The sequence below is a fragment of the Dermacentor albipictus genome, chromosome 5 (assembly GCF_038994185.2).
Source record: "Dermacentor albipictus isolate Rhodes 1998 colony chromosome 5, USDA_Dalb.pri_finalv2, whole genome shotgun sequence".
NCBI lineage: Eukaryota > Metazoa > Arthropoda > Arachnida > Ixodida > Ixodidae > Dermacentor > Dermacentor albipictus.
Genome location: NC_091825.1, coordinates 129247563 through 129266940, shown reverse-complemented (window position 1 = coordinate 129266940; position 19378 = coordinate 129247563). Strand labels below are relative to the sequence as shown.

At 44.9% G+C, this 19378-nt stretch overlaps 1 protein-coding gene across 1 annotated transcript in view; it reads right to left on the bottom strand.

The window, feature by feature from the left end:
• LOC135906367 (endothelin-converting enzyme 1-like) overlaps positions 1-19378 on the bottom strand; it is a 30277-nt gene continuing 10899 nt past the window's right edge. The window contains exons 3-9 of the mRNA XM_070538889.1: positions 16914-17014; positions 15905-15995; positions 10683-10844; positions 9399-9561; positions 8177-8394; positions 7514-7800; positions 1-5813 (exon numbers count right to left, since the gene is read on the bottom strand). Of these exons, the coding sequence (XP_070394990.1) occupies positions 5522-5813; positions 7514-7800; positions 8177-8394; positions 9399-9561; positions 10683-10844; positions 15905-15995; positions 16914-17014 (1314 nt within the window). The 3' untranslated portion in view covers positions 1-5521. The remainder of the gene's footprint in view (positions 5814-7513; positions 7801-8176; positions 8395-9398; positions 9562-10682; positions 10845-15904; positions 15996-16913; positions 17015-19378) is intronic.

The following is a 19378-nucleotide window of genomic DNA, read 5'->3' as shown; positions in this document are numbered from 1 at the left end:
CAACAGTGCCTCCTGACAGGGTCTTCACCTCGGGATCACATTATGACAGCAGGTCGGCACGACAAAATACTGCATTCTGCAGATTTTACTACATTGCAAAGTCAAAGAAATCAGTGGAAGTTCAGAAATACAAAACTGTGTCACATATGACAAATTATGCTATGATTTAGTATTATACATTGAATTCATCATTCTAATTCACGGAAACAATGATGTAGAGAATCATTCAAATAGCACTTGCTAAAAATAAAAGAAAGGTACAATTCTAAGAAAAAGAGGCCGGAGAAGAAAGCATCATTTTCATTTTTTTTTTTTAAATTGAGAAAGGGTTTGGCAATCATTTATGCAGTTGATCATTGAAGGATAAGTGTTACAGAGCGTAACTATTTGGTTGTCTATGATCTGAGTACCATAATTTGTGCGTGGCTTAGACCAAACCATAGATACAGTGCGCAAGTTATGGGTGAGGTTCCTGTTTAAGTACTTAGTGCGGAAGGATGTAAAATCTTGTTTAATGTAATGAAAAATGAGTACAGCCAATGAGAAGCTGTAAAGTTGATAGTACGGCAGAACCTTAACTGCGTCGTACAGGGATTCTTTGACAACAGGTGCGGAACGGAATACCGTCTTCAACGCCCTGAACTGAAGCGAGAGGCGGTCTGAATCTGATTTGTTACATGTACCCCAAACTAGCTGACAGTACATAAAGTAGGAGTAAACTACGGAAAAATAAATCTGCTTTCTCAAGCACAGAGGTAAAAGATATTTTACGTGTTGCAACAAACCGATGGACCTAGATGCTTTCAAACGGACCTGATCCGCGTGATCTGTCCATGTTAAGTCATATTTGAAACAGACGCCCAGGAAGCGGCAAGAATTTGTTAGCAATAGATTGGTATTATAGATCTGTAGTTGGACGTGATGATTCAAGGGCTTATTTTTGGGATGGAAAATAATATATTGTGTTTTCTTTATATTTAAGTCAAGTTCATTGTTGTTTAACCAGATCTGTAGCTGACTCAGCCACTGATTTGCATGTTGTTCAAGTGAGGCTAGATTTGAACCAGAAAAGAAGACATTAGTGTCATCCGCGTAAAGGATAATATCAGGTGTCAGGGGGATGTTAACGATGTCATTGATGTATAAAATAAATAACAAAGGCCCAAGAATAGATCCTTGCGGTACACCGTACTTAATTATTCCTATATCTGACAGAAATTGATTCATACTAGTGTATTGTTTTCTTCCTTTGAGATAACTGTCTATCAGTTCATGTGCTATTCCTCTGATACCATACTTTCCCAGTTTTTCCATAAGAATTTCATGTTTAATAGAATCAAAGGCTTTTCGGAAGTCAAGAAAAATACCCAGTGTATATAGTTTTGGTTCAAAGTTTTCCAAAATACGGTCCTTTATGAATAGCAGTGCTGTCTCCGTTGATTTTCCAGCCTGAAATCCATATTGTTGTTTACATATTATATTATGAGCATTTAAAAATTTGTTTAACCTCTTGTATATTATGCGTTCGGGGATATTAGAAAAGAGCGGCAAAACAGAAATACGTCTATAATTATTTAGATCATTTTTTCCTCCTCCTTTGAATATTAAGGTTACGCGTGCAACTTTCATTTTTTCAGGGAATGTACCGGTCTCTAATATGAGATTACAAATATATACTAGAGGACCCACAAGTAATGGAACTACGGCCTTGATGGGGCGTGCAATAATATCGTCATTTCCTGGCGAGCACCCATCCTTCATTGCCTTCACAACACCTACAACTTCTTCCTCCGATGTAGGTATCAGAAACAGTGAATTGCTATTAGTGGAAGGAACATATGAAGTGACAGGCGTTAACGCTTGGCTCATGCGTGAGCAATTTGGTGAACCTGCATTGAGAAAATGTTCGTTAAACTTGTTCGCAAGTGGTACCCCTGAAAATCTTTTACCGTCGATGTAAAAATCCAGCGGAATGCGTGCTTTGCCACCTTTTATGATGTTGTTAGCTGTTTGCCACAACAGTTTAGGGCTGTTCATGACTGTGGAAAATTTGTTGTCGTAGTAAGCTGATTTTGCTTTCTTAAGATCTGAAGTTAAGTTGTTACGAAATTTTTTAAATTCCGTGAAAAGAACCGGATTTGTCGTTTTTATGAAACGAGCAAACAGCCAGTTTTTTCTGTTTATACGTCTGTATAATACCGGAGTAATCCACTCTTTTCTTATCCTCCTGTGCTTTTTTATAGCCACGAGTGGAAAAGCACTGTTATAGTGGCGAAGCACTTTCTCTAAAAAAATGTTATATTCCTTACACGGGTTGCTTTCACTATATATATCATCCCAGACTACGTCAGCCATCAATGAATGGAACTGCGCAATGTTATTCTCATTGATTATTCGTCGGAGGAAATTAGTTCTATCCATTTTTTTCACCAAGGAAAAGAAGGCAAAAAAAGGAAGGTGATAACTTAAGCTCGTCAAAATTACACCGGATGTTATTTTATTTAAAGGTAAATTAGTGAAGCACAAGTCTATGAGCGTTTCAGAGTGTTGACTGATTCGTGTGGGCTTATCTACAATATTTTCACAACCATATGATAACATCAACTCGAGGAGATGCACCTGGCTAGCATTGCTTCTTAATAAATCAATATTCATGTCACCAAATATAATAACATGTCGTTTAGTGAAGGTAGCATATTCAAGAAAGGACTCAACGTAAGTAAAAAAGGTGCTAACTAATCCGTGAGGGGGTCGGTACGTGAGAAATATAATTGTATTCTGATTGGTCACACCAACTGTCTCAAAGTCATCACAAACTACGGTGAATTCCGGAAGAACCCCATAATCAACGTCTTGCTTTATATTCAAAGATACGCCACCGCCACGTCTTTCTTTCCTAAATACAGAGACGTTGTCATAACCTGTTAACTGTGTAACATCGCTATTTGATATATACCACGTTTCTGTAAATCCAATTATGTCAAAGTTACATTTTATGAGCTCGAGATCAGCCTCAATTTCAGCAATCTTATTTCTGAGGCTTTGTGCATTCAAATGATACAAGGAAAAATGTTTGCAATCGCTATTTTCATTTATGAACGTGTTAAGGGAGTCGCTAGTATAGTACATCGTGAAGGTAAACAATAACAGCAGCAATAAAAAAGAAACCAACTTAAGCAATTAGCTCAAGGTCTTGTTCAGAGGTCTCTTCCACATTCGCATTAGCTTAGTGCTTCTGTTGCGACTTCAAATTCACAGGTTATGACATGTAAAGCGCCAAGAGGAAAGCGATAAGGTGAGTACACTTTGTCTCCCATGACATGCAACACAAATGAGGCGCTCCTCATTGGTTGCTATGGTCGATGACGACCTAAGAAGTACAAACAAGCTCCGCCCACAAAACCACAGTACACCTCCCCTTCATCTCTGAAAGAGTACGCAAAACCGCTTCACGCCACAGAAATAAGCGAACCTATTTGCGTATCGCATCTATGCAAAGATTTTTTTTTTACTTGGATAGCGTAAAAGTACCATTTTTTTTTTAGGTTCTCTTCAACCTGTATAGTAGTTGCTAGTATAGATTGGTTCTAGTATATTGTTGCTACAGGGAGGCTTACGGGCTCTAGTTCCTTTTGAAAAATTATCAATACCGTTTCCTTCTAAGACGAAGCTTTCCTAGCATCACCCCCGCACTTTGGTGTCCGTTTCATATCAGCTTATACAGAGCCCGATTCGGATCTCATATTCCTGATCCTTTTGCATACCCTTAACTCGCATGTATTTCTAATCAGCTCCGGTTGACTGGGGCGTTTTACTAAAGAGTGTGCGCTACATGTGTACTTAGTTCACTCACGCGATTTATGACGCATGCGCATAGCAAAGAGCGGTTCAAATGCCCGGAAGTCGACAGCACGGGGTCTTTCGTTACTAGCAAGAGCTGTTTCGCTTCGTAAATAAGTGAAAAAATGTACTCTTAACTACAAAACAATTAGGATGAAGCAATTGGCGTCATCAAACGTATATGAAAGAGACGGCAAAAGGCCCTTTCTCTGAGTTGTAAATGAAGCCCGCCTCGGAAGAGCCAGACACCTGCGGAACCAGAAGAAAAGAAACGACCTGAAACCACGGACACCATCGTAATCTGTAAATAAAAATACCTGCAAATTGTAGTACATACCATGTGTTGTGTTTCAATGCATCGTTCTCCAAAACTAAGAAAGCTTCGCTTACATAGACAACATGAGGAATGTGTTCTGCCTAATTGTTACCTCTTGCTGTTCAGCAATGAATCGGGTCATATCGCTTTTCCACTGCAATCTCTTATTATTTTTCTCTCATTTTCAATAAAGCTTCCATACACACACTTGCTGATTCACTAACTACGGTACTAAGCTGCCAATAGGAGCTTTTCGGTGAATAACAAGACTTACCCCTCCCCAAACCCTCCTTGTGGGTGCGTGCCATCTCATTCAAGCAGCAACTACTACTCTGAAGCGTGCGTGAAATTCCTGTGAGAACTAGAAGACTGCTTTTTTGCATTGTATACATCAGAGTATGAGAAATGTGTTTTTTTTTCTTTAGTGCCGCGTTTACTTGGAACTGCTAAATAGCTGCAATGTCTCGCTTCACTCAGCTGTTATCATCCTTCATTCATTTAATTTTACGTTGTGGAGAAGCTGGTGGCATACTGGGCACAGTAAAAACGTTTGTACACTTAAGGGTGCTGGTATTTTCCGTATGGTATGGTATGGTAAAACTTTAATGAAGTCCTGCAGATCGCGAGTCTTCACGAAGCGGGCCGCTCCCATTTTCCGTGGCCAGAAACTTTTCCCTGAAGGGCAAGATCGAATCGTTGGTGAGGACATGTGAAGCCTTACTTTAGGGCAACTTTTTTGCGGCAGAAAACCATTATGATAGCTGCGGCATAAACGACACGGTAACTTCAAGGAATAAACTTCAACAGATATCCCTGTCGTGCTAAAGTATCCCATATCTTATCACACACCTGTTTAGTCAGAATTGACACACAGTTTTCAACTACGGCTTATCTCGTCGCAGACATACTCTGGGATCGCTGTCGTGTACAGTACACAATTTGTTTATAGCGTTAAGGGTAACGTGCAAAGAATGCCTTTATATGCGTCAAAGAAGCGTCCACGTAGCTGCACTCTTCTGATTAGTGTTTTATGGATACCGCTTTTTGACACGCACGAATTTTATGTCGACGATGTTCCCGCAGTGACGAGATGAAGCGATGGTGCGCACGCGCACAAGATAGCACATATACCGGTGGGTGCCCTGTTAATAAACATTTGATAGCAGGGCCCGTCATTTGTGTTTTTGTTTGTGTCTGCCCGCCATATAGCGCTAGGTTACCATAATCAGAAGGTTCAAAAATATTTACCGTGTAATATCTGTCGCAAACATTTCCAAGACCCTATAAATAAATAAATAAATAAATAAATAAATAAATAAATACTGCAGTGGCTTTGCGCTAAATTTTCCTCCCAAGCACCTAGCCCTAAGTGCGCCTGCTGTAAGCGCCGACTGCTTCCGATCTTCGGAGTGGCCCAACAATTCTCCGCAAAGAGTGACCGACGGCAGCAGTACGAGAGCAAGGAGTGGCACAGGGAGACTCGCAAAGGAACACGGCCGTGGAGATGCCCAGCATAGCGAGCCAGAAGAGCAGCAGGTCCTGGAAGTCCGAGAACGTCAGGCGGCCGTCGCTGGTGACCTGGCCACAGCCTTCCCAGTTGCCCGAAGACTCCTGCCACCACTTGGCCACCAGGCCAGACTCGCGAAGCCACAATATCCTGCGACGTTTTTTTCTTATTATTATTATTTCCTCAACAGCATTTCAGGCAGTTGGGCTGCCCAAATTAAGCGGGAAAGGTTACGTAACATACATAAGATTCTCCAAAGATAGAAGTGTTAGAAGGCCCAGTAACAGTTGCCGGCAGGCGACCGCACAGTGTTCAGCAGCAATAAGAAGAAGAGGATATTCGTACAACTTTTCGCTAGTAACCCACATGAACTTGTACAACTTTTCTGACAGCATCAGTATGAAGACCATTCCGACAGTCGAAACAAGTATTGACACGCTGCAAACTTATGTCGCTGTATATAGCAGAGCAGGTAAAAAAAAAGTGTTTAACCGTTATCTCCTTTATAGAAGGTGGAGCGCTTCAACTAAGAGCTTCCTTAGTGCATGAGAAACCAGCGGCGTATACCTATAGTCCGCGAGTCATAGAATGGGTGCCACCCTTGAAACATAGCCAGTGGGATGCGATCCAGGATAATGAAAGAAGTGTCAAATGTTTAAAGGGCATTAAAAATAATGCGCACGTGTAATTGATTCTTCAAACTCAGTGAGAGAAATCAAGTTTATTTTACAAACGGCGAATGGGCCAGATGACAACAAAGGATAAGCGACTACATCCTAAAGACCGAAAATGTCGTCAATATATCAGTCGCGATTCTAAAGAGAAGCCAAATGCGCTCTAGCTACGAAAGGACTCAAGATAGCAGTGATGCATTACTTGCCCAGGAGGGCAACAAAAACTAACGTCTTGGGGCAACATTTTGTAAAAGCATTTTTCTTAATGCATTCCCGACGCTTGGCATCCCTGATGCACAAAATTCGCGCGTGCTCCTTATCGTGCATGTGGGATGTAGTACCCAGTTCAATCTAGCAATCGCGTGGAAAAGCGCGCATCGACGCACGATATCCCATGATAAAGCTACCCAAGCGGCCCGCTCATTTTTCGTATGTTTCGGCCAACGGGCGCCGAGCACTAAATGGCACTGAAGACAGGTTGAAGTTGTCCTCTTTTGGCGTCCCTCGCACCCGCTTTCATTTAGCAATGGGAAGCAGAACGGCATATACGCTAAGATGTCAAAGAAGCATTGGCTTTGAATAAGGATAAGAAGAAAAAGCAAGATAAGTGTAAGTGGAGGGATATCTTAAAGGGAAAGCAACGCGTACAACTGACGCAAGAGACCCGTTCGCAAGTGAGGCGCCAAACTCGGACACAAATGGTAAAGCAGCAAGAACAGCCAAAACACTGGAGAAGCTGCAGGACGTTTGATCTAAATTTTCCGAAAAGCGCTACAAGTTTATGGCAGGCAAGGCTCGTGAGCCGCTTCATCACAGTTCATCTATAATCAGCGTTCGGCTTTGCGAAGTTTAAAAGTCACAAAGATGATGACAGCGTGAAACGTTTCCGACAGCGCCGGTTAGGCATTGAAGTTCGTCATAGTAAAACACATTTATCAGCCCCACATTACGAAAAACTAATTGCAAATGAAAAAGGGGACAGCCAAAAACACAGCCTGGAGATCTGCTTGATGCACATCGAATACCGGTAACAGGGCAAAGGGCGTACGTACGCTACTGTCGTCCGCCCTTTCCTGTATCGCCGTGTAAGCAAACTAAGTTCTACTTCCTCACAACCTGTTGGCAGATCGCGTGTGTTCACTATCCTGCACTATAGTGCTTCGTGGAAGCGCTGACCTGTTATTGATGGCTTGCCTACGCGCGGGGGACAGCCTTTTGTTGAGGTAGAAGACCGAGTTGAACTTGAACATGGGCTCCCGGGCCAGATAGAACTCCCCGCGCTCGAAGCTGGCGCACGCCGCCGTGGCCCTGGCGGCGACGCTGGCACGACTCAGGATGAGCACCGCCTTGCCTGCCACCACTTCGAGCAAAGTTTGGTCCGAGAGTACCACCGAAGTGGGCAGGTCCGTCTTGTGCGTCTGCATCATACGCCACACCGTCTGGTAGTCGGGGTCCTTCGAATCCTGCACGAAAGACACCAGAAAGCGTAGTTAAAGGGGAACGAAGCCAACGGTTCTTTGCTGGCCAGGGTGCAGGCTTGTGCTTATCTCTCAGCTTGAGCGTAAGCGCGCGTGTGCGTGCGTGCGTGTGTGTGTCTACACACACGCACACCTCCGGGAGTAGCAGAAGGCATGTGATGCGTGATAGGGCTATCTCAACATTTGTGAATTGCAGCAAAGAGAGCGACTTCTGAAAAATCTTATTGAATTACGTGTGTTTCCGCACTCACCCTTCTTCTGGAAAGAACGTCTATATAGCATTATAGAACGACTATGTAATCTTGCAAAGTGGCAAGCTTTTTTATACTTTATTTATTTGAATAGCATGTTTTGTACTCACACGCACGGAGGACACCCCCGCGCTGCCGGCGACGGTGTAAGGCTTCATAGCTGGCCTAGACGCCAGGTGGCGCATGCTGTCGATTCGGTCAGCCTCCTCCCGGACCATCATCATGGCCTTCATCTGGCCGGCCACCACGGTGGTCACCACGATCACCAGGAGCCAGAAGCTGCCCACCACCACGCGCGCCGAGAGCCTCTTGGGCGTATACTTGGAGGCTACACGCGATCATAAAGTGTGCACACAATCGAATGTTGACCGAGTTGATTGCTAGACTTACGAAAAACATTACAGTACGCTCTAAACGAAAAAGTTTAGACCCTTTGTGGAGTATCTTATGCGCCCCAAGAAAAATCAGCTGTCTTGCGTTTTTATTTTTTACTTGAAAACTCTGCCCTTGCTACTTTCCTATCGAAAATGCTATGTCACGCTAATAACGCGCATGCCCTTCGTGACACAGAAATAACGGGCGAGAAAGAAAGATGACGGCTCTTGTTTCGGGGCAAGATCGTTTGCACCCGAATGGTGCAAACTGTTCTTTTAGAGTGTAGTGTCTCGCGGAGCTCCAAGACCCATCTAGAGAGTTGAAAGGGGGACCGCACTTACTGCTGTAGAAACACGAAAAATAACCGATCGTCGCCTTTCCAAAGAATGAGATGTCTGGGGGGTGTCGCCTGACGACCTGCCTTAATGGAAAGGCAGACGCACGTACGGGGAAGTCCTCTAATACGCCGTCGTATTAGAAAGGGCCCCCAAGTGAACGTGACTACCTGCAGTTCCCCAAACGTGCGCCTATACCTAGATAAATTGGCCGTTTCGACACCACCGAAATGCGACGCCACCCTAAATGCAGCCGCCGCGGCCGGGAGTCGAACCTGCGGTGTCGTGTTCAGAAGCAGAACGCCATCGCCGCCTAGCCACCGCGATGTATATCGCTGCCCTGGCAACAGGCACGTGTACAGAAACGGGCTTTCGGGTCGCTTTAGGTCCGGAAATTCTTGGCATCCGTTCTCAGCGTTGCGTTACCGGTCGCTATAAGGCCGTCGTCGAGGGCGGCATCTCTGCGAGCAATGTAGTGTAATTACGATGGATGTTCCGAGCAAAGCCCGTTGTGTCGCAATTCATTCTTTCCCGCCCTCTCCACAGGTCGTATAATGTGCTCGATGTGTCTTTCTCTCAAGGACGACTTCGCGGCATAGGAAAGATTCTTGGATCGTCTTACCTTCGAGGCAGCTGTTTTCGACGAAAGACCAGAAGTGACTCCTGAAAGCTTGCACAAACGTGGAGAGGCGTGGTGACGCAACTCCCACGCCCCAGTGGACCCAGTCGCTGAATGACCACAGAAGCGCCGAAACCACCATGCTGCAGGCGAATAGGAGCCACACCTGGAAACGCGTGTGCCATCGAAGAAGTCCTTCATTCGGAAATGCGCACAGCATGCCAACTGCTGCATGCTACTCTTGCAACTCTGAGGCAACCGCTCCGAACATCTATTATGTATAGATGTCCCGACCTCAACATTATAGATGTCATGACCGCTAGTTGTGTAACGTTTTATGTTAGTTCCATGTCACGCCGAGAAAAGCTTTTACTTAAAGGTGTAACGTCGCGATCGTTTGTCTAAGCAGTCTGCGTTAAGTGAGAGCACGCTGGAATTTGCGATGCAGCTGCCTGGTCGTTGGCTCTGGGACTACTCTCCTTTATTTTCATTACAATGTCTGCTTACAAGCTTCATAAATGTACCAAGATCGTCACGCATTAAGATATTCAGCAGAGGTGTTTTCTTAGTGACACGGTATCAGCGTTTATGCGTTCGTCCTGTCACATACGTGAGGCGAATATGGAAAAACACTTAGGCTGGCCTTAGAATCGCACATATACGTATATGGCAATGCACAGTTGGTGTGACTATGATTTAGCTCGTGCGGCCACATCCATACATGGGATTTCTCGTGTTCCGTCTTTAGCTGTAATTAAGGGTGACAGAACATGTGCTTTCGTAACAATACCAGCTAGGTGCTGCCAAAATGGCAGGCTTCATATCTATATTTATTCACCGCTCCAGTCAGTACATATGCTGAGTTCAGCTTTGTTGAACACCGCTCCTATAGGGATTCCTCAGAAGTTCGTGTCGAGGAAATCGTAATATGTTTAATCGTGGACTTGTCCTTGTGCTTTCCAACAAGTTCACTCTCATGGTCACTTTCTTCCTAATTTGCTCACGTGCTCAAAAACGACACTTTAAATACAAGCTTTTAATTCTACTCTAATTGCCGTAATGCAAGCATGCGCTCATGCTTACCGCGACAGGCTCTCGCGTACTGGTGTACACACGCACATCTACGATGTTACCAATCAGCGAATCAGTCAACGTGTCTGCATAAACACAGAAGGGAATGACAACAAGGTGCCACTTTCTTTGATTGCAGCTCAACAAAAAAAAAACCTAGGCACACGATAATGAAGGCACAAAACAGCCGCTCAACTGGCACACTTTGGAACGCACCTCCCACGTGAGCACCTGGATGATTCCGAATATGTTGCTCTGGTGCTTGGAAAGGCGACCGGCGAGAATCATGAGCTCGATGGGCAGGATGGTCTCCGATTCGACGGCCACATCTCGCTTCTCACTCGTCGGGTTGATCACGGACGCGGCTAGGTCCGCCTCCTGCGGCGTCACAAGAAAGAGCGGCGGGAACGCAAGTACCAACATGGCTGCTCACTTAGGCACATTCTAATCGCAAAACTAGCTACTGCGGTCCAAAGGTTATAATCAGGGATAAGATGCCTCAGAAAGGCTGGCCAACGTTTCGATAGGAGGACCTATCTTCGTCAAAGGCGGCCTCGTCATCCTAGGCAGGTTAGTTTCAACGGGTGAGTAGAGTGACGTCACATGCGGTTGTTGACGATGGCGGCTGGCTGTAAAGGGAAAGACTGCGAAAAAAATGAGCGCTGTCACCTGACGTCTCTAAACGTGGTTTCTAAGACGAGGGGACAAGAGCGGGAAGGCGGGCAGAAAAAGAAAGAGAGACGGAGAAAGAGTAGGAGAAAGAGCAGGAGCGAGAGGTTAGGGAGCCTTCAGAGGTGTCGTTGGCGGCATGCTTTTGTGACTGTAAACGAGCCGGTCAGCCGATCAGTGCACCAGTAACAAAAAAGACACGAGTTAAAGAATGACTTGAGTAGCGTATGAGCAATGCGTCGGGTAATCTTGAAGGAGTTAAAATGGCGACAAAGTGTGTAGGGAGCAATGGATGGGGTAGCTGGAAGGCAGCGGCTTGGTCTTTCAAAGGACGTTAGCCTCAGTAGCTCAATGTAGGCGTGGTCAAGGCGGTGTACCGAAGTGGCGACACCCTGTGTGCTTGAGGCGCCGAAAAAGGTATCCTGGCGTCTGTGACTTGGAATGTGTTGGTGAGGGTGTTTCAAGAAATACAAAAATAAAGAAGACAAAAAGGAAGGGAGGGGGGACCAACACCGGAATAACAATAGGAGGGTGACATGAGTAAAAGTGGGAGGGGGCAGGTGTATAAGGGAAAAGGGGTCGCACACTTGATATGTGCGTAAAAACGTGGAAGAGTATATTAAATTAAGTGGTAGAGGAGAGGAAGGGAAAATTGGAAATGAAGGAATAGGGGAGGTTAAGAATTAAGGTTAGCTGGTGGCATAATGTGTTTTGCGCCTTGGTTGATGTTATGAGAATTTCGGGTTTGTGTTGCAGCGGTTAGCGATTCTAAGTTGCCACGTGCCAAATTAATTCCCTTCCGGTGTAGGCATTTAAACTTGTGCATGAGATATATGATTCCGAATACTTCCTCTCACAAGGTGAACGAAAATTTGTTTGTGGTATATAGTGCATTGCTATGTGACCATGTTCATTCAAATGGCTGGATACTGCTTTAGACAAATTGTATTTTGTATCTGTGCGACGACCGTTGAGACTTGTATGAATTTGTTGTCCAGTCTCAGCTATGTATTGTTTTCTACAAGCGGCACATTCTAGACAGTAGATTACGTTGCTTGATGTACAGTTGAAACTCGAAGTTACCTTATGGGAGTAATTCAACGCTGAACTTTTTACTGTAGTAGTAGATTGAATATGTTTGCACGTAGAGCACTTTGGGCGGCCACAGGGACCGGATGCTAACTTCGTCTTTGTCATCAGTTTGGCATGCACAAGTATATCCTTAAAACGGATGTTGCGTCCGTAGGTTGCTCTGGGTGGGTCGGGAAAGAGCTTACTAAGTTTCTGGTTGCTGGTGAGAATTGGGTAGTATTTACTGAGGATGTTTTTCACGTTTGGGAGTGCGTTTGAGAATTTAGAAGTAAGAAGAGGCATTGTTGTTCTTGTGATCCTAGGGTGGGGCTTGAGGACCTCAGCTCAATAAAGTTTAGTTGCATTGGTGTAGGCTTTTTGAAGGGCACTGTATGGGGTTTGCTGTTCGATAGGGTTTCTTTAAAGTGCTCGAGTCCATGTATGTAGTCTTGGTTTTCAAAGCAAATGCGGCGTAGTCGTGTGGCTTGGCCTTTAAAGATGCCTTGTGTGCAATGTCTGGGATGGTGGCTTGTATATTCTAGGTACTGTTGTTTGTCAACAAGTTTCCTACACAGCGTTGTTTTAGCGTCCCATTGTGTGTGTGTGTGTGTGCGTGTGCGTGTGCGTGTGCGTGTGCGTGTGTGTGTGTGTGTGTGTGTGTGTGTGTGTGTGTGTGTGTGTGTGTGTGTGTGTGTGTGTGTGTGTGTGTGTGTGTGTGTGTGTGTGTGTGTGTGTGTGTTTTGGGAAAGTCGCCAAGGAAGTAGTTAAGGAACGTGGTGTTGTTAAGGAACGGGGTGTTATTGTTACTATCGGGCACCCTGGGGTATTAGCGGTGTAGATGTTCAGTGGATGGACATTTATTAATGTTTGGAGGGATGTAAGAGCTCCCGGCAGTATTGCTGCTTAGATTAAAAAATTTGTATTCTGACGGTGTTATCAATTCATCCGCCAAAAGTTATTTGAGCCTGTTGTGTTGACCCAGAATGGACGGCCAACGTTTAGATATGAGGACCTATCTTCGTCAAAGGCCACCTCCTCATCCTCGGCAGGCTAATTTTAACGGGTCAGTAGAGTGACTTCACGTGCGGTTGTTGGTGGCGGCTAGTTGTAAAGAAAGAGATTGCAAAAAAAAAATGAGCGCTGTCGCCTGACGTCTCTAAGCGTGGTTTCTAAAACGAGGGAACAAGAGCGGGAGAGTGGGAAGGCGGGGAGAAAGATAAAGAAAGCATGATGAAAAAAAACAATAAAAGAAGAACAAGGACATAAGAGGATGTTGGGGGAGCGAGAAGTTAGGGAGCCTTCAGGGGTGGCCTTGGAGGCACGCTTTTGTGGCTTTAGAAGAGCCGGTCAGTGCGCGAGTAACAAAAAAGACGTGAGTTGAAAGAATGACTTGAGTAGCGTAGCAGCAGTGCGTCGAGTAATCTTGAAGGAGTTAGATGACGACAAGGAGTCTGGGATCAATGGATGGGGTAGCTAGAAGACAGCGGCTTGGTCTTTAAAGGGACGTTAGCCTCAGTAGCTCAACGTAGGTGTCATCACAGTGCTCTTTTTTTTTTCGCAATCTCTCCCTTTACAGCCAGCCGCCACAGACAAAAACCGCACGCGACGTGACTCTACTAACCCATTAAAACTAACTTGACGAAAATGACGAGGCTGCCTTTGACGAAAATATGTCCTCCTGTCGAAACATTGGCCAGCCTTTCTGAGGCACTTTATCCCTGTTTATAACATTTATACCACACTGTGCTACTCCATCTGTCAGCCCCGTTCTTAATTTCGGATTACTTACTAGCTAGGACGTTGATAATTACTAAAGCCACTTAGATATAGTGATGGCAAAGCAGCTTGCGATAACTATATTGACCGTAGCGACCTTTGCGCAACTGAGCAATGATGGTTGCACTGCCATCACCAACATTAGCTATAGTGCTTTTTTTTACTTGCCATATAAAGTTAAATGCAGTGTTTGCACTGGTACATGAACGCTCTTGTCTGAAGCCTCCTCTGTATCAAACGTGCCTCTGAGAAGTGTGATCATATGATCATTTTATTTCCGATAGTAAGTTGCATTTAGTGTTCCACACTGGTCCGCATGACCTTGTCTGAAACCTCTTGAGTGAAACATGCCTAATCACCCAAAGAACGAAAACTCCCCAAGCGGAACAAGAAGTTTGATTTGGCACCAAAAGATGCTGTTACATTTAGTGTTTCACGCTGATCCGCATGACCTTGTCTGAAACCCTTTGAGCGGCATATGCCTAATCACCCAAAAAACGAAAACTACCAAGGCGGAACAATATGTTTGATTTGGCACCAAAATATCGGAGGCAGCAGCCGTCATTCACAGAGTGCATGTTACAATGCGCCACAACAATGCACCGCCAAAGAAAACACAGAGGATTCGTCAAAGCGCGTATAGCACCCTCGTGTTGCTTGCGTAAGTTCGTCAATCAATGATGGGGTTTTGCGTGCCAAAACCACTTTCTGATTATGAGGCACGCCGTAGTGGGGGACTCCGGAAATTTCGACCTCCTGGGGTTCTTTAACGTGCACCTAAATCTAAGTACACGGGTGTTTTCGCATTTCGCCCCCATCGAAATGCGGCCGCCGTGGCCGGGATTCGATCCCGCGACCTCGTGCTCAGCAGCCTAACACCACAGCCACTGAGCAACCACGGCGGGTGTAAGTTCGTCGACGCGCACTTGAAGCGATGGTTGGTGGCCAAGAGCACGAAGACGAGATTTTGCGGGATCTGCGAGGGGGCGTGCCAAACTTCATTGTTGCGCCTTCTGACTAAGTAAGCGCATTGTATTACTCAGCACAATGCGTTGGCGGGCTAGTTGGTGCGAAACCATATTTACTTTGTTTAGCGCAAAACAATGGACACAAGAAAGACGACAGGACAAGGCGCTACTCTCAACTCCGCCGTTCATAGACTTATAGACTACTCTCAATTGAGAGCAGCGCCTTCTCCTGTCGTCTTTGTTGTGTCCGTTGTTTTGCGCTAAACAAAGTAATTATTCATTGTATCACGTATTGGCAGGGTCAACACGAGCATGACAGGACGCGCTTGAGCAGTGCCATGTCTCGACTCAAGGCGCTTGCCTTGTCAGAGGTCGCAAGAATGGACGTTTGGCACCCTCCCCCTCCCCCCACCAAAAAAACTCGCTCGCAGATTTCGCAAAATTTTCCTTTCCCCCGATCAGCACGTTAGCGGTATCGTCTGTCAGAGACCTTAACTTGTGATCCTGAGTCATTTCACATTTCGTAATTTGCAATATGTGTCGTAAGGTAATTAGGACGTTATTTAGCGAGTTTTGTTAATTAGTTGAATATATGTGTTTCGATTTTCCGTGCTAGTAACATCCGCCTCTTCGAATAATCCAGCTCAAGGACAAGAATTATGACACCTGCCGCAGGCGATATTTAAAAATTCCGGAAAGCTTACGAATGCAACAGCCATACTTGACGTATGCCTGCGAATAGTAAACGGTTGAAAAATTTGAGCCCAAGTGCGTCCGTTTCATCTATTTTTTTTCCTTTGTGTGAACAGTACAGCACAGTAAACGCAATGAAACCCGAAGCGGCGAATAATGTCCAAGGCGACGTTAGGTCAGTCGTGAAGCAGTGCATGTTTTGCAACTATATACGCCAAGGTGACGAAAAAAGCACCAGAAATGCACTCAACACGTGCTCACGTCTCTCTGAAGCATTCCAAGCACGCCGGTCCAGTTTCCGTCTGCCTTGCGCAGTCCCCAGTAAGAGTCACGTGGGAAGGCGACGGTGTAACTGCGATCGCAAAGGCGTGGTTACATGTATCGTTCTATAAGTAAGCCCTTCGTTCAGTAATGGCAACGCTTTGTTATATGCTGTTCCATCTAAACCCTTCGTTCAGTAATGGTATCACTTTGTTATATCGATGCTTACTTCCCAAATCAACGAAGGAACAATTTTTGTTATAAAACATCCTCATTATAGTTTTTCTTTGTTCTTTTTTATTTTATTTTTCCTTTAGTCATAGGGACGGTGGGTCCTTGACAACATGACAGAGCAGACGCTATGGAAAGGTTTTGTCTTGTTTGTGCGAGTTAGTTCTTTTGCACAAAGAATTACTTAGCCGCATTTTTAGACTCGTCTAAGTTTGCCTCTTGTGCGCTTAGGCGCATAGGTACGCTTACACTTGAGAGTCCGGAATATGAAAGAAAATAAACGCGGAATATATATGAAAAAGAAAAAGAAATGGAAATTTCAAGGAGTGGTTTCCGTAATAAACGATGTGAAGTGACTAGGTAGATCTACGCTGAATCTGTTAGTCCCTAACTGAAACTGTTCGAGTCCAGTCAAGCAGTAAACTAATTCTTAGAAATCCGAAAAATGTTTTTTTAAGTATATTGGTTAAAGAGAGTTGAATTCAAGAGAGCGTTTGCTTTTGGAAACTGCTTGTTTATTGAATGGCACTATGATAATCAACTCGTTACGGCTCCCCCCTTCACTAACAGTCCTTCCATGCAAGTGGCTTTGAGAATTACAGCAGAAACTCGTGACTGGGTTGCCTCCGCGAAACAGCACGGTTATTTTGCCTGGTTTATTCGAAAGAGACTATGACGTTCCAGACGAGGTATGCCAGACCTTCTAATACGATAAGGTTTTGCACACGTTATATATATATCGTGTCATAATTTAAGTTGTTCTATGCAGTTCGCTTACTTTGTCCTGAGAGACGCTGCGATCGCCTTCAGCATTTCGCCACATACGCCACGTATGTCGACATTGAAGCCAGGGTAGTCGATCACGTGGTACGGGGCATACTGCGCATAAAAATCGAAAAAAGAAACGTGCTCCCTTATGTAGGTTTCAGGCCATTCCAAGAGCAACAAAAATCTGAAAGAAAAAGCAACGACCAACCTGCGTTCCAGGGAGGAAGCTGTGTACTTGACAGCTTGATTCTTTATTTTATTTTTCTATTCAGAGGACAGAATATGTAACAAGAACTTTCTGACTTACAGTAAGTCAGCACAACGACCCCTTTTCCTAAGAGCGTATAGTTAGTCCTCGTAGTGATCAACCGACACCTTGTTTTCTTGTTTTTTGACTTTTTATGCGTGCATAAAGTATCCCTGATTTACGGGATTTTACGAGATTCGGGCTTCGCGAAAAAGTCAAATTACAGCCTACAGCCAAGTTATAGATTGCAGCCATTAAAACGTGACAACGCTGTGCTAGAATCGCTCGTAAAAACAAAATTCTAGCCAATCCCAATGCTGCACATGTTATTAACGGAAGCACCCAGCCAATGGCAAAGAGCACTTACGAACAAAAAACTTTGCGAATTCTACCCCTGCTTTATCTCAGTTTACGCGCCCCGTAAACTTTTGACCCGGCATGCACATCCTGGTAAAATCTCGGCTGTTCCTTTAGTCTCTCTTTTGTCAGCAGTTAATGTCACATTGACGATATACACCGCTGATAGGAAGCCTACAAGCCTAACCAATGAGCGATCGCACGGCACCTCGCAACCAGTAGCGATTCACACTCAGTATGATTGCGTCGATATACTATACCTATAATCTCGAAGTTTTGTCAAATGCAAGCCGCGATCGGAGAACGGCTCGCACAAAACTCTCAATGTCGTATTACCGCTTTTTGGTTCCCTCCATCCGGACCCCTCCGAACCCTTTAAGTTCTGTTTCTGTTTTGTAAACAGGACATTTGTTGCTGCGCGCGGGCCTGCTCATGGACGGCGTTCTTGAGCAACTCGTTAAGAACGACATCAGGCGTTTCTTTCTCTTCTTTTCTGAATATACATCTCATGTGTTTACGCCGGGGTATTAGGCACCTAACGGTAACAGTTCCAAGGAAATCTTCGTAGAAACGGCTACCATTCCTTACACACACGCAGCGCGCAGGCAATTTGGGCGAATCTGTACCCGTACGTATGGCGAGCTAAAAACCCAGCACCGGCAATAAATTCACCAAACACAAGACGTGATTCCACTAAAGGTGCCGTGATTCCGAGTGATACAGCCTTGTACGCGGTTACACCAAGAGGCATTTCACCGCGCCCGAACCAAGCAGCGATATGCCACTGGCTTACAAAAACATTCAACCTGCGATCCGGCAGCTGCCAGTAAAGATATCGATGAGCACAAACACGCAGGCGGATACCGTCACCAAAGGCCTGTATAGAGACAGAAACACGTTGAAGCAAGGGGACATAACATCCTCTTACGTGCCTCGAATCTATAGATATATATATATAGAGAGAGGGGCACTAACTAGCTCGGTCTCAAGCCTTCTCTCGAATATAGAACTCTGCAGCCGGACTGATAAGCGTTGATGCGCGTGAATCGCCTGTACATTGGCATTACGGGATCTTTAACAGGCGTGCTGCGTGGCTGGCGTGCGGTATACGACCAGGGCACCGAGTTCTATAGACGTCGCTTCTCGGAAATCTCCTTAGCGAATACGCCCAGCGGCAACAAAGCCAGTAGTTTCATTACTGACGCGGACGAACAAAAAAAGAAAATAAGGGTTTTCATTAGACGGAGTCAGTAATGTAGGATGTCGTCCCGCATACTGTACAAAACACTTTGCGCGCCCTTCACTCTAAAGTTCTTGCGTCACCAAACCGAGGCCTTTCCTGTCCTTGGCCGTCACACGCTAAACTTTTTTCGATAAGAACGCCATTACGGCGTTATCCGCTAGAGGGGCTTATATTTGGCGTATTTTCATAAAGGGAAGCGCAGGCATTCTGGCTGTTATGCTTCCTCTATTTAAGTTTTTTCCCCTTAGTTTTATTTTTTATACGTAGGCTCTCATCTCATCTTGATGCAATCGGCCATCACTTTGCGTAAGAGCCTCAGCAAAAACAGTTTCTAACCCACACTCTGAAGCTTTTTTTTTTTTTGTAGTGGTATCACCGCGGTAGTATATCTTTTTGCGCCGGTTCTCTCAAGCAGCTTTCCTATCTATCTGAATATAGAAACAAATCAAGATTTTTTTTTCATATACAGAAAGAAGAACTGTGACAAAAGGCTGTTTTTCAAAACAGCTTGACTAATTCACAGCCCCATAGAAGAATTTCGCCAAACACTCAATCTCACTCTCTCTCTCTCTCTCTCTCTCTCTCTCTCTCTCTCTCTCTCTCTCTCTCTCTCTCTTTCTCTTGTATC